This window comes from Cervus canadensis, chromosome 9, assembly GCF_019320065.1.
Source record: "Cervus canadensis isolate Bull #8, Minnesota chromosome 9, ASM1932006v1, whole genome shotgun sequence".
Classification (NCBI taxonomy): Eukaryota; Metazoa; Chordata; class Mammalia; order Artiodactyla; family Cervidae; genus Cervus; species Cervus canadensis.
Window position 1 is genome coordinate 39,452,144 of NC_057394.1, and position 14,331 is coordinate 39,466,474.

At 38.9% G+C, this 14,331-nt stretch overlaps 1 protein-coding gene across 1 annotated transcript in view; it reads right to left on the bottom strand.

Annotated features, from left to right (window-relative positions):
- The window catches only part of BORA (BORA aurora kinase A activator), a 26,897-nt gene continuing 12,566 nt past the window's right edge, over positions 1–14,331 (bottom strand). The window contains exons 6-12 of the mRNA XM_043477667.1: positions 10,804–10,869; positions 10,205–10,261; positions 9,563–9,789; positions 8,532–8,664; positions 5,685–6,292; positions 1,552–1,683; positions 1–316 (exon numbers count right to left, since the gene is read on the bottom strand). Of these exons, the coding sequence (XP_043333602.1) occupies positions 251–316; positions 1,552–1,683; positions 5,685–6,292; positions 8,532–8,664; positions 9,563–9,789; positions 10,205–10,261; positions 10,804–10,869 (1,289 nt within the window). The 3' untranslated portion in view covers positions 1–250. The remainder of the gene's footprint in view (positions 317–1,551; positions 1,684–5,684; positions 6,293–8,531; positions 8,665–9,562; positions 9,790–10,204; positions 10,262–10,803; positions 10,870–14,331) is intronic.

A 14,331-nucleotide genomic window follows, 5' to 3' on the forward strand; every position in this document is an offset into this window, starting at 1 on the left:
GTCAATATAAAAATATTTATTGATAAAAAATCGAACCTGTACTGAAGTAACTTGTTGAAAGTTCCAGGAGCTTTTCTGTTGTTTCTGTGTCACTGAATTAAGCCCTTGATTTTTCACATTAAGGAGGGAAAGAAAAAAGCTCAGCATATTAGTTGAAGCAGTTTTTTCCCCAATTATGATCACATTGATCCCATGCATAAAAAATATGAGGAGCTGTCCAGTGATAGTCTTTGGTTCTGAGAGAGGTATCCTAAGGACTGCTGCATTGAGGCAGGTTTGAAGTTTTCATCCAACACCTTTGCATTGAGTGATCTTGCTGTGAAAAAAGAAATACCTTATTTTCAGTTTAAACAGGACCATTCAAGGATACAACAATTATATGAACTGTCTTTAAAACCTAGATGCAAATTTCCTTATGCACTCCAGAGGGATAGTGAAGAGACATTTTGTTACAAATCAATGTTCTGTATCACAGAAGTACTTCCTGTATCTTAATGCTTGCATTTAAATGGACAACTACTATCCCCCATACCGCATGACAAAATGGAGGAAAGGTAAAATAGTGTGGCCTGCATATTAAATTGGCATATAAAAATCAGATTCTCCTGATTAGTGCCTAAAGTTATAATGGAATTCTTCAAATATGAATACAGTTGTCCCTCAGTATGGACAGGGAATTGGTTCTAGGACCCCCCAAGGATACCCCAATCTGTGGATAGTCAAGTTCCTTATATGAAATGGCATATTACTGATATTCACATATGCACATCCTCTCATATATTTTAAATTATCTCTAATCTACTTATAATACCTAATACAGTATAAATACTATGTAAATAGTGGCAAATACAATATAAGTTCCATGTAAACAGCTGGCACATGGCAAATTCAAGTTTTGCTTTTGGAACTTTCTGGAGTTTTTTTCCCTTGAATATTTTTTATCTGCGGTTGGCTGCATTAATGGATGTGGAACTGACAGATATGTGGAGGGTCTCCTGTACATAGTCATAGCTGTCCTCCCTGGAGGTTCAGTGAATGCCCACGTCAACAGTGTACTTTTGTATAAATACTCAGCTTTTTAGATACATATATCTTACCTCTGAAGGCTCGGGTTTTAAGAGTCCTTACCCTTGCCTGTACTTAACTGATGTGTAATCTCTCACTTGTACTATTTCCCTCTCTAATAATCAAAACTCTTTATGTTTAGCTTTGAGACAATATTAGGCAAAAAGGTCCACCTCCCTCCTATTTGACACCCTCTCCTCCTGTTGCCCTGTAGCTTAAAGGAACTGATTTCAGCTCTATTTCCAAAGTAGCATTACCTCCCCCACCCCGCCAACCCCAACATCTTATGCTCCCTCATAGCAGAAGAGTTAGGAAAATGAAGTGGTCTGAAGCACTTTCTCCTGCTGTTAAATGAAGACAGGATAAGGCATAAAGATGATACTGGAGTTTTAAGAAAAATGGGGGAAAGAAACAGGCTGATAATCACATTTAGTAAAATACTTATAAACTACAACCATTTCAAACTTGCTGTATTTTTTTCCATACCTTTGTATTAAAAACTCGAGATTTATTCTCGACTTCCAAGGTTTGTGCATCACTTTCTTTGCAGTAACTTTCTGCTCCAACGGTATCCATAATATTGCTTCCACAATTCTGTGTATTATAGCCACTATCCATCTGCCAGGAATGAGGAAAGAGAAAAACCACCACAGATAACACCGCAAACTAATTCACTTAACCACAAAATTTATTTTCAGAAACTTTTATGTTTAAGTAAATTTATTTTAGAATATTTATATAAAATGTTATATATAATATATAAGATATGGCTTGTATAATTAAATATAAAGACCATTTAAAAACATTAAAATCACTTTATATATATCATTCGCAACTGAACACTGCAAGTAATATTTAATATTGATTATATTGAATTTTAAAAGCAATATATAAACATAAAAGGTAGTTCTACATAGAACTGTTTGTTCTTCAAAGTAGTACTACAATTCCTTCTAATAAAATACATCTTGTAATTTTCTTTAAATCAGTGAACAAGGCACCAAGAACATACTTTTCTGTTACTTTGTGCTCACACCCGGTGGATGAAAATAAAAATTACAATCAACTTCTTGCAATTTATTTACTAAGCTTGTCTCTAAAGGTTTACTTGCATCTCTAAATAAAATTTACCTAAAAGGCATGCTGCCTTTAAGAGGATTCAAAACAACACACATTTTTAAAAGATGTCCTGTACTCTAACCTATTGTTGAAGTAAAAAATCTTACCTTCATAATAATACCATGTATATATAATAGCTCTAGATGTTAGCTTAACTTTTCATTTTAATTAAAATTGTAGCATTCTACAACACACTGTTACAGCCCAAGAGCAAAAGAAAAAAAAGGGACTCTAGCAAACTTCAATTTTGGTACAAATAGGACAAATATTTATTTTGTGAGGGCCTAAACAAGTGCCAGGCCCCATATGGTACTCAGTGTGATATTCTCATCTTTTCCTTGTGATGCCCTAGTCACTGCACAGATGAGGAGACCGAGGCTCAGGAAGGATACTTCCACGGTGTGGAATGAGGCGAGGAAGAGCTGAGGCCCCCTGCCTCTGTCCTCTCACCGCACACACTGCACTTAACCTCACAGTGCTGAGCCCCCAACAACACAACCCACAAGGCAGTCATCTTAACGTAACCCCCTGATATGCCATCTATGATCAGCTAAGGGAAAGCTACATTTGCCCCCATCACCAACATCAGAATAGCCCAGAAAGTCCATTCTATCATCATCTTAAGAAAAATGTCTCCAGTTTTCAGGGATGGATGCATGTTCACTCCTGGGAGTCACATTCCATCTGAACAAAACCCTTGTGACGTAGGGAGGACGGTATGCAGGGCGTCTGCCCCACTCTCTAAGAAGGAAACGATCACAGGTGCCCAAAGGTAACGTGGTGGCTGACCCCCTCCCTCGCCCCCCGCCAGCGCCCATCTAACCACTAGTAATGTCAGCGCATACTGTGTGCCAACCAGACGACAGGTCATCTCGCCACTCCCCACAGGCCGCAGGGGAGGCAACACGGTATTTCAGGCTCTGGAAAGCCAATGTGACCGAAACAGAGAAGGAAGGGAAACCAAGCTGGAGGGTGAAGCCAAGGCCAGACCACGCAATGCTTTGCCAGCCCCGCTACAGATTTCTGAACTAATACCAAGGGCAAAACAAGCAACAATAAAAAAAAAGCTTAGAAATTCAAGATGCAGAAATAAAAACTCAATAGAAGGGTTCTTATATAAAGTTGAGCAAATTTTCCCAACATTAGAACAAAAGGGAGTTAAAAACAAAAACAGTGAAAAGATTTGTTTAGAGAATCAGCTGGACTTCTGAAAAGAACAGTGAAAATTGAAGATAATATTCAAGAAAAGATCCAAGAAGTGAAGGGCAAGAGTTTACAGATCATAAGGAACTGAGTGCCCAGTACGACTGAGGCAAAGGGACCCACACCAAAGAATCACTGAAATGTCAGGACCCTTTACTCCAGAGAGGGCTAAAGTGAGACCAGTGCAAAAAGATGAAGCATTAAAATGGTTTCAGATCTTTCACCAGCAGCATTGAAAATAGAATCAACGAAACAACACCATCAAAGTCTGAAGGGCAATTATTTCCAAATTCTCAAATGTGACAGAATAAAGATATATCAGCAGAAGTGCAGTATCTTGAAAAATGGACTTTTCCTCAGAAAGCTACTGGAAAATGTGTTCCAGTCAAGTGAGAAGCAAGCCTGGAAAGAGAAGAACGGGGCACAGAACATGGAGAGGTCGAGGAGATTCTCAGGATGAAGGGATACTCCAGGAATACAGCTGTGTACCATGCCTGGAGGCCAACCCGTCACAATAAAGCAAGTCAAAAGGCCCTGAGAAACATGACCATTTTTGAATATCAGGAGCTACCTCTGTGGTTGGAAGTAAAGGGTGTATGAAAATATTTTTAAACTATGAAATTTTCTGCTAAAACCCAAAAGGTAAAACTGAAACTGACTGGTAGATACCACAGACTGAAAGAATTATGTTCTAGCTTGCTAAGGAAGGAGACTTGTAAATGCAGAGAGAAGTCCTCTAAGACAGGCTGGGACATCCCTGCAGGTACTCAGGGAGACAGTGGATGGCAATTTAGCAGTAAGACAGGCTCCCAATGGGTGGTTGGACTGGATGATTAATTTGTATGTCCATGAAAAGTATTTTCTAGCGCTTCTATAAGAGTTCTGAAAGAAAGGAAGAAAAAAAGAGAGCAAAAAAGTTAACAATACTTTTAAGACTAAGTTTGACCTGATCTGCTTCTTTATTTAGGAACCAAATTTAGAAGTTGGAATATGTAAAGGTGATTCTAGTGTATTTTTCTGAGCAACAATCCTAGAAGTTAGGATAGACAATATAGGCATTAAATATGAGCAAACGAGTATATGTAATTTGGAGTCATTTAAAAATCCCTCCATGAGTTTTAAACTTTATCATGTCAAAACTGACAGCACTATAGCATTATACAGTTCTGAGGACTAGATGGATTAGTATAAAGAGGTTGGGAGAGTGTCTGGCACAGTGGAAGACTGTAAGTATTATGAATCAGTATTAACTTAAAGAACATGGACTCTAAAGCCAGACTGCCAGAATTGGAATCTTGGCTTGAGCACTTACTAGCTACAAAGGCAATTTACTGATCCTCTCTGACCCTCAGTTTCTTCATCTGTAAAATGGGGACAACAGTACAGCTATTTCATAGGATTATTGTGAAGATTAAACAAAGTAACACATGTAAAGTACTTGAAATAATGGCTGGCATATTTTAAGAGCTACTTAACTGTTAGACATTGTTACTATGAAATGGGAGGTAGAATTGCCTTTCTGACTATTTTAAAGTTCTTTCAAAACTCCCAACTCAAAGAATATGGCAATTAATGAAACAAATGTCTTTCTGAAAGGAAGTTCCTAGCTGTGAACTGTATTTGTCGAATGAATCATGCCTTCCTGATATTTGATACAAAATTGGAACTATATGATTAAATGAAAAATGGTGGTTATAAATCACATTTTTTAAAAGTACAAAAAAAAAACAAACATAAAATTATTCTCAACTATGTCTTCTCCCTAAATCATATAAAAGAAAACCCAAAACTATTGTATTTTTAGAATACAAAGCTACACCACAAACTGAATTCCTTTGAAACTAGCTCCACAGGAAAGAAAGGTGAACCCTGAGAGGCTGCCAGACTCTAGCAGTTTGTAAAAACTGAGCAGCTTGATTTCTTTTCTGCTCTCTTTTCCTACTCCAAAGAATTATCAGTGAATATGATTATTAAATATGCATCACCAGGCCAAAGAAAACAACCCTCTTGATATCATCTAGTGCTGACTCAAAAAAATAATATATAATGCTGTAGGTTTCACATTTAACCTATTTCTCTCTCTCTTTTTTTTTTTTTGGCCATGACCCGGGACATGTCTAATCTTAGTTGCTGGCCAGGGATCAAACCCACGCCACCTACAGTGGAAGCCAGGAGTCTTAATCACGGGAAGGCTAGGTCCCAAACCCATCTTCTTTCTTACTATAATCTTACAAAGGAAAGGCTAGCGAACACCAAGGAAGCAAGGAAAAGGACTCCAGAACAGTCAAACACCTTACCTGAATGTTACTGCTTTCACAGGGAAGGACACTGCTTTCTGCGAGAGGTGACAAGCACATATGAGAGTTTTCAATACTGAATGCCATCCCGCTCACGGAATCCGCCGCGGGTAAATTCCCATTATGAACCGGCTCCTTAATCCAGGTGGTCTCATCCGCTATCTCGATGGGATCGACCATATCCACAGTGTTGTTCTCCTTCTCACTCTCCACGTCCTGCAGCAGTTCCAGTTCTTTCTCCGAAGCTCCGGACTGGCTCTGGGTGATGGACATGGCGGTCACCACCAAGCGCGCGCCGCGCGAAGTGTCGCCGCCCAACTGCGGCAGGGGGACTCCGGCCAGGCCCGAGGCTGGGGAGGAGGCGTCTGAGGAAGGAACCGCTGCCTGGTCTTCTTCATCTTCGCCAGGAGCCTCGAGAGTGAAAGGGACCCGAATCAGGGAGGTCCGATACTGAGCACCCCCTCTGCACATCTCCAGTCTCATAGGAGACCAATTTTTTATTGGTGAGCAGCCATCGATGTAAGGACTTCTGATATATGGATTGGTAATCCCATTACAATTGGTTCCAGATGAAGCATCAGGAGAATGAAAAGCAAACTTCCTTTGTTCTAAAAGATAGGGCGGGGGAAAAAAAAAAGATGGGGAAGGAAAAATCACCTCATGAGAAATGGAAAAGCCATTACTAAATGGTCATCATCACAGTCCATGACAGCAAAACCGGATGTCTCTAACAGTGGTGGTGTTTCCTGAAGTGAAATTTTGCTGTCAAAAATAACAGCACAAACAAATGTGTATCCACAGGCAGGGTGAGGCTCTTCAAAAATAATTCCTCTGGTGTTTTCCCTTTTGTAGTTAAACAAAATATTTTATTCCCTGAAAATCATTTCCTCACAAACATATTGTTACAGCAATGCTGTTCAAATCCAAGACATAGAACAAACCAGCTGACAGCTGCAAAATAACCTGGTAAATGAAATACCTAATAATCTGTTTCTCTACCCACGCTTGCGTGCTAAGTTGGTTGAGTGCTAAGTCACTTCAGTCGTGTTGACTCTGTGCAACTCTATGGACGGTAGCCCGCCAGGCAAGAATACTGGAGTGGGCTGCCATGCCCTCCTCCAGGGGATCTTCCCAACCCAGGGACTGAACCTGTGTCTCTTATGTCTCCTGCATTGGCAGATGGGTTCTTTACCACTAGCGCCAACTGGGAAGCCCCAGGTGGGCACTGTAAGCAACATGAAAAGGCAAACAAAAGACTGCCAAACAATGTCTGCAAAAATAAAGAGCTTAACGATGGTAAACGAAATTATAAAAATGCCTTAAAAGTTAGTAGTTTTTTACAACACTTCATTAGCTTAATAAAAACAAAAGCTTAAAAAATGGGCAAAGCACATAAACAATCCTCCCAATAGTAAATGAACTCATGAAGTGTTTGGCCACACAAATAACAGAGAGTAGGGAAATTACAGCAATGAGAGGCCATTTGTTGAACAAAAGTGCTGATGTCTGAACTAACAATTCCTTCACCTTCCCAAACAAATGACCAATAAACATTTGGAAAGAGTTCCACATTGTAATAAATTAAAGATGCAGAAATTAAAGCAGTAAAAGACCTTTTTGTAATGCACCGAATCAACAAACATCATAAAGAATCAAACAATAAAAAAACATCAAAAAGAACACTGGGAAGACCAGTGTTGCTAGATGGGGGAAGAATAACTTCCTCACACACCACTGATGAAAACTTCAACTAGTGCAACTTCTCAGGAAGAAAATTTGACAAAATTCCTCGAGAGCTTAAAAACAGTCATCCCTGCTCACCAAATAATTCTACTTCTGAGATTGTAACCTAAAAAAATAAATATATACAATACAATGTATATACAAGGAAAAATTAGAAATAATCTAAATGTTTGCCAGTGATTAAAAACAAAGGTACATCCATGAAATGAAATATCATACAGTGATTCAAAATCATGGTTTCAAACAATAATAAATGACTTGGAAGACTTATGAATACTTATAATAAAATGCTTTGTGAAAACAGCAGGATATAGAACTATGTGTGTGTGTGTTCATATATGAGTGGAGATATACATACACATATACACATGTACATATATAAGGGGAAGACTAACAGAAATAGTTTTCAGTTTTCTAACTGTATTTACCATGAATAGATTTTTGTAAATTGTGAATGATTTTCAACAAGTGCTGTAATTTTTTTAAAAAGAAACTGATATAGTGTAAAGAGAAATATGTAAATCCCCTCACACTATATTCACCTAAAAACCTTATGCAAACAAATACACTTTTACAAAATATAAATATCTGATTGTATGTGCATGCCAAGTCACTTGATTGTGTCCGACTCTTTGCCACCTTATGCACTGTAGCTCGCCAGGCTCCTCGGTCCTTCAATCTTTTATGTCTCCTGCATCGGCAGATGGGTTCTTTACCACCAGGGCCACCTGAGAAGCCTGAATATCTGATTACCAAAGTCTGAATTACACAGTGGAAAGCATTCCATAACCAACTTATCTCTACAACTGCCATCTTTCTTTGCTTCTGCTTGTACGATATTTGATATAAATAGTGCTAGTCAAATTACCTGTTTCTGACATGAGAGCAAAACCTTGCTGAGAATTTCAGTCTTTGAAAGTAAACTGTTCCTTTTGTTAAAAAAACAAAACAAAACAAAAAAAACCAACCACCCAGGTTTCTAAATTTCAAAAGGGTTAGTAGTCATTTGGAGGTCTATAGTTAGAACAAGCTAAAAAAAGCCTCTGTAATAATAAACACTGATAATATAATAATTTTAATTGGGCGTTTTATTACAAGACATACCTGAGAGTGGTGTCTTTCCTATTTGAATCGCAACTGGTGAGAAAGTAGGCGAAGAAATTGGTGAAGGATTGGTGATGCTTCCCAAACTGTATCTTTTTGCACTATCCTGAATAGGGCTAGAAGAAAACTGCCCCTGTGATAAAGTTAAACAAATAAAATTATAGGGTTCTCCTCCTTAGCTCTGTTACACTAAGTGCTACTTCTCTTTATTTTCAAAACACATTTATAAGCTGAGTTGTACAATTTTGGTTAGTCATCAGAGAGCCAGATGCCACCTTTGCTTTGTGGCAAAAGGCAAGACACCAAAAGGCAGACCCATAGACACAGAAAATAAGCTTATGGTTACCAAAGGGGAAAGCAGGGAGGGATAAACAAGTTTTGGATGAACACATACACACTACTATATACAAAATAGTTAATCAACAAGGACCTACTGTATAGCACAGGGAACTATACTCGATATTTCATAATAACCTACATGGGAAAAGAATCTGAAAAAAATGGATACATATGTATGTATAACTGAATCGCTTTGCCATACACTTGAAACTAACACAACAATGTAACTCAACTTGATAAGAAGAAAAAAGGTTAAAAAAAAGAAAGACACCAAAAGGCAAGGCATCTTGTGAGGATAGTTAAGAAGACTGTTCCAAAATTTTGAAACAGAATATACTAGACAGATAAAATATAAATACACCATATTTACACAAACCATTATACTAAGTAGCAGTTTATGAAAAAAATTAAGTTACTCCACTACTACCAATCTAGTTGTGTTATGCTGAAAATCTTCCATAATTCAGTAAATAACTTACACTGAAGTTACCTGAGACTCATTTACCTCTAAATATACAGTTGGAGAGTGACCAAAACCATTCCTATATCTAATGACAAAATGTGAACTGGGCTAACCCGCATGAGATAGAAAAGCCAACAGACAATGAATCATTCTTCTTGAGAGCAACAGGAACTTCTAGGTCCAAGATGCCTACAGCCAACCAACCAGCCACTGTTAGTCCACTTCTTACCGAACTCGGGGTCTGCACAGGGCTCCTACACTGCACAGGAGATAACTCTATTGAACAAAAAACCTCAAGTGATGCCTGGGCACCACTATGAGGACTTCTGGGAGAAGCTGGAGGTAAGGAGTCAGAGATACTTCCGTTGCCATCTAAAAAGAGCTTTCTTCTGAGGGATGAAGAACTGAGGTTTCCAGGAGACTGATCTGCAAATTCATCAGGTCTAAAATAGTCACCTACATTTAATATTAACAGAATAAAAGGCAGAGCTAGTCATTCGGAAGAGCAGTTATATTTTAGTTGTCTGATTTTTTTTTTAAAAAACAGTTTGTATTATGTTTGAATTTTTTTTTTCAAAAAGAGGGCAAAAGTTTAACTGCATAGGTGCTGTTTGAAATCCTTTTTTGAGTGTTTCCTTATTAGTATGGGTAGTATCAGTAAGATGTGTCTGTGAATAGTTTATGTCTATAGTTAAGTTCATTATGACAAAAAGGCTAATTCAGGCCTTAGTAAAGAAAAATAAGAAATTCCAGGATGGCTTCCCCACCTCTTTAAAAAGAGGTATTGCCACAGATCCCCATTTACAAAAAAGCATTAAAACAAAATCTTTAAGTTATTAAAGGTTTAAACAAATACAAATACAATACTTACCTAATATCTTTTCTAAATTAAAATCCACAGGAAGAGACAGCAATGTCTGGCAAGCAGCTGGAAGCAAGCAGATAAATGAATACAAACACGGTTAAATCAAGGCAAGCAGTTCAGTACGGGCTTCCCAATCAACTGTCTCCCCATGATGATCCAGCCAAACTTGGTCATTTCCTTTATGCATCCCATTCCATACCATCTTCCCATAGACAGGTTCCCTTACTTTCTAACGCTGATGTAAACCCATCAATGGTAAAAGTTAACTCCTGGTTGTGCTGTTGGCACGTGAATTAAAAAAGCGGCCAGCTTAAATTTGGGGACAGATTTCCCAATATTAACAAAGTTTCAAAAGAATGCCTTCTAAAACCAAAAATCAATCTACAGGCTTTGCACCACAACATAACACACTATTGCCATTTCTCAAACATCGCCAGATAGATCTCTTAATATTCTGTTTCTCAAGGTCAGTTTTCATAAAGCTCACTTATAAAAAGCAAACAATTTCAATTCCAGAGTAAAACGTTATCACATGAACTGAATTTAATATTAAATGTTGCATTAGTATAGAACATATTTCTTTTCCAGTTTATATTCATACTCACCATTGCTTTTCTCAGAATGGATGGTCAGCTTTCTTCCAACTGGAGATTCATTATTTGTGTTGATACCTATAAAACATTCTAAGTGAAAAATCTTAAATTTTCTTTTCATTGACTTTAGGGTTACTTTCTCCAGAACAAAAAAATAAAGTGTGGGAGCTTTTATTTTACATTTAAAAAATAAATGCCTGCATATGTAAATATATAATTTGACAAGCTTCTGTTAAATTTATTTATTTTCCAATTTGGGGGAGTGCTACAGAAAGAACCTAGGACTGGATTGCTAGAACTGGAAAAGGTCAGTCTTCATTCCAATCCCAAAGAAAGGCAATGCCAAAGAATGCTCAAACTACCGCACAATTGCACTCATCTCACAGGCTAGTAAAGTAATGCTTAACATTCTCCAAGCCAGGCTTCAGCAATATGTGAACCGTGAACTTCCAGATGTTCAATCTGGTTTTAGAAAAAGCAGAGGAAACAGAGATAAAATTGACAACATCCGCTGGATCACTGAAAAAGCAAGAGAGTTCCAGAAAAACATCTATTTCTGCTTTATTGACTATGCCAAAGCCTTTAACTGTGTGGATCACAATAAACTGTGGAAAATTCTGAAAGAGATGGGAATAGCAGACCACCTGACCTGCCTCTTGAGAAACCTGTATGCAGGTCAGGAAGCAACAGTTAGAACTGGACATGGAACAACAGACTGGTTCCAAATAAGAAAAGGAGTACGTCAAGGCTGTATATTGTCACCCTGCTTATTTAACTTATATGCAGAATACATCATGAGAAATGCTGGGCTGGAGGAAGCACAAGCTGGAATCAAGATTGCCTAGATACCTCAGATATGCAGATGACACCACCCTTATGGCAGAAAATGAAGAACTAAAGAGCCTCTTGATGAAAGTGAAAGAGGAGAGTGAAAAAGGTGGCTTAAAGCTCAACATTCAGAAAACTAAGATCATGGCATCTGGACCCATCACTTCATGGCAAATAGATGGGGAAACAGTGGCTGACTTTATTTTTCTGGGCTCCAAAATCACTGCAGATGGTGATTGCAGCCAAGAAATTAAAAGACGCTTACTCCTTGGAAGGAAAGTTATGACCAACCTAGACAGCATATTAAAAAGCAGAGACATTACTTTGCCAACAAAGGTCCGTCTAGTCAAGGCTATGGTTTTCCCAGTGGTCATGTATGGATATGAGAGTTGGACTATAAAGAAAGCTGAGCACTGAAGAATTGATGCTTTTGAACTGTGATGTTGGAGAAGACTCTTGAGAGTCCCTTGGACTGCAAGGTGATCCAACCAGTTCATCCTAAGGGAGATCAGTCCTGGGTGTTCACTGGAAGGACTGATGTTGAAGCGGAAACTCCAATACTTTGACCACCTGATGAGAGAAGAGCTGACTCATTTGAAAAGACCCTGATGCTGGGAGGGATTGGGGGCAGGAGGAGAAGGGGACGACAGAGGATGAGATGGCTGGATGGCATCACCGACTTGATGAACATGGGTTTGGGTGGACTCCAGGAGTTGGTGATGGACAGGGAGGCCTGGTGTGCTGCAGTTCATGGGGTCGCAAAGAGTTGGACACAATTGAATGACTGAACTGAACTGAGGATAGGAATACTAGAGTTGTTTGCTATTTCATTCCCCAGGGGATCTTCCCAACCCAGGGATTGAACCCAGGTCTCTTGCACTGTAGGCAGATTCTTTACCATTTGAGCCACCAGGGAATCCCCACAAGGCTCAAACTCAAGGATTACCAGAGCAAGTAAGGAGGCACCAAAAGATCCTTTTTAAGGCGAGCAGGGTTGGTCTCTATATCAACCTTCAAAGGTTGGGGACACATGTTAGCTAATGTCAATGTCCTCAAGCAGATCCTCCGTGGCTAGATGCTTTTTCAAAATAGGTATGGACAGGACATTCCTGGTGAGCCAGTGGTTAAGAATCTGCCTGCCAAGGTAGGGAATACCAATTCAATTTCTGGGCCAGGATGATCCCACAAACTGTGGGGCAACCAAGCCCGTGCACAAGTACTGAACCTGTGCTCTAGAGCCTGCGAGCCACATCTACTTGAGCCTACAAGCCTCTAAGCCTAGAGCCTGTGCTTAGAGAAGCCACCGCAATGAGAAGCCCTCACTCTGCAACTAGAGAATAGCCCCTGCTCGCTGCAACCAGAGAAAGTCCACGCACAGCAACAAGACCCAGAGCTGCCATAAATAAATGTTTGTTTAAATGGGTATACATTATTGGAATTAAAATGCCAGGCCATTTTGACAGAAACTGCAATTTGATCAGCAAAACTGCACTCAGTTCTTTTCCTCCCCTCAAGACAGGAGTCAAAGATGGGTGCACATAATTTTTTTAAAAAAATATAAAGGTAATGAGTAGTATTAAGCTTCTTAAATTGAAAAATCACCAGGTAGTAAATAAATGGGTGAATGAGTGAGTGGGTGGATAATTTAAAGTCTCTCATTAAATGTCTACTATCAGAATGGGTAAAAAATAAAACAAATAAAATTCTAGATTCAAATGCCTTCTTTGCTGTAGGCAGTGTGACCTTCTATAAGGCAAATGTAATAAAGGTGCTTTGCTGCAAAAACCCTATGACATCCTTGGTCTTTAGGCTGGAGTTCAAACACCTTAAGGAGCTTCCCTGGTAGCTCAGAGGGTAAAGAAACTGCCTGCAATGTGGAAGACGCAGGTTCAATCCTTGGATTGGGAAGGTCTCCTGGAGAAGGGAATGGCTACCTACTCCAGTATTCTTGCCTAGAAAATCCCATGGACAGAGGAGGTTGGCAGGCTACCATCCACAGCTCTCAGAGAAGCGTTGGACACAAGTGACTAACACTTTCATACTTTTTCACCAAACATCTTAATAGTGTAAATAAAGCCCTTCCAAACCTAGCACTTTTCCTCCAACCAGACATTATTTGAGTAACATAAGAAACAAACAGGCTCTCTTTCTTACCTCTAGGTATTTCTAAAACTCTTTCCTGACTGTTCTTCCCAATTCCCTGACTCTGGCATTATCACAACACTGTTCAACTGTATAGCAATTGTCTCATATTTTTCCTCTAAAAGAACTCCATAACTTTAAGACCACAATCAAATGATGGATTCAATTACAACAAAATAAAAATTCCTACCCAACCAAAGACATCAAAACAAAAGTAACACATGTGATAGATGACATGTGAAATGCTTAGAACCAATGTAACTACCAATGTAACTACACGAAGTATCTTAGCAATTAAAAGGAAAAAGAAAAAGACAACTCCAATAAGAATGATTTATAAATAGGCATTTTACAAAAGGATATAAAAAAGCTGCGAGCATATGAGAAATGAAAATTAAAACAATCACTGAGAATGTCAAACAAACCACTGTTGTTGTTAAGTCATGTCTCTTCTGTTGCACCATGGACTGTAGTCTGCCAGGCTCCTCTGTCCATGCCATTTTCCAAGAATCCTGGAGTGGGTTGCCATTTCCTTCTCCAGCAACCCAGGGATCAAACACGTCTCCTGGG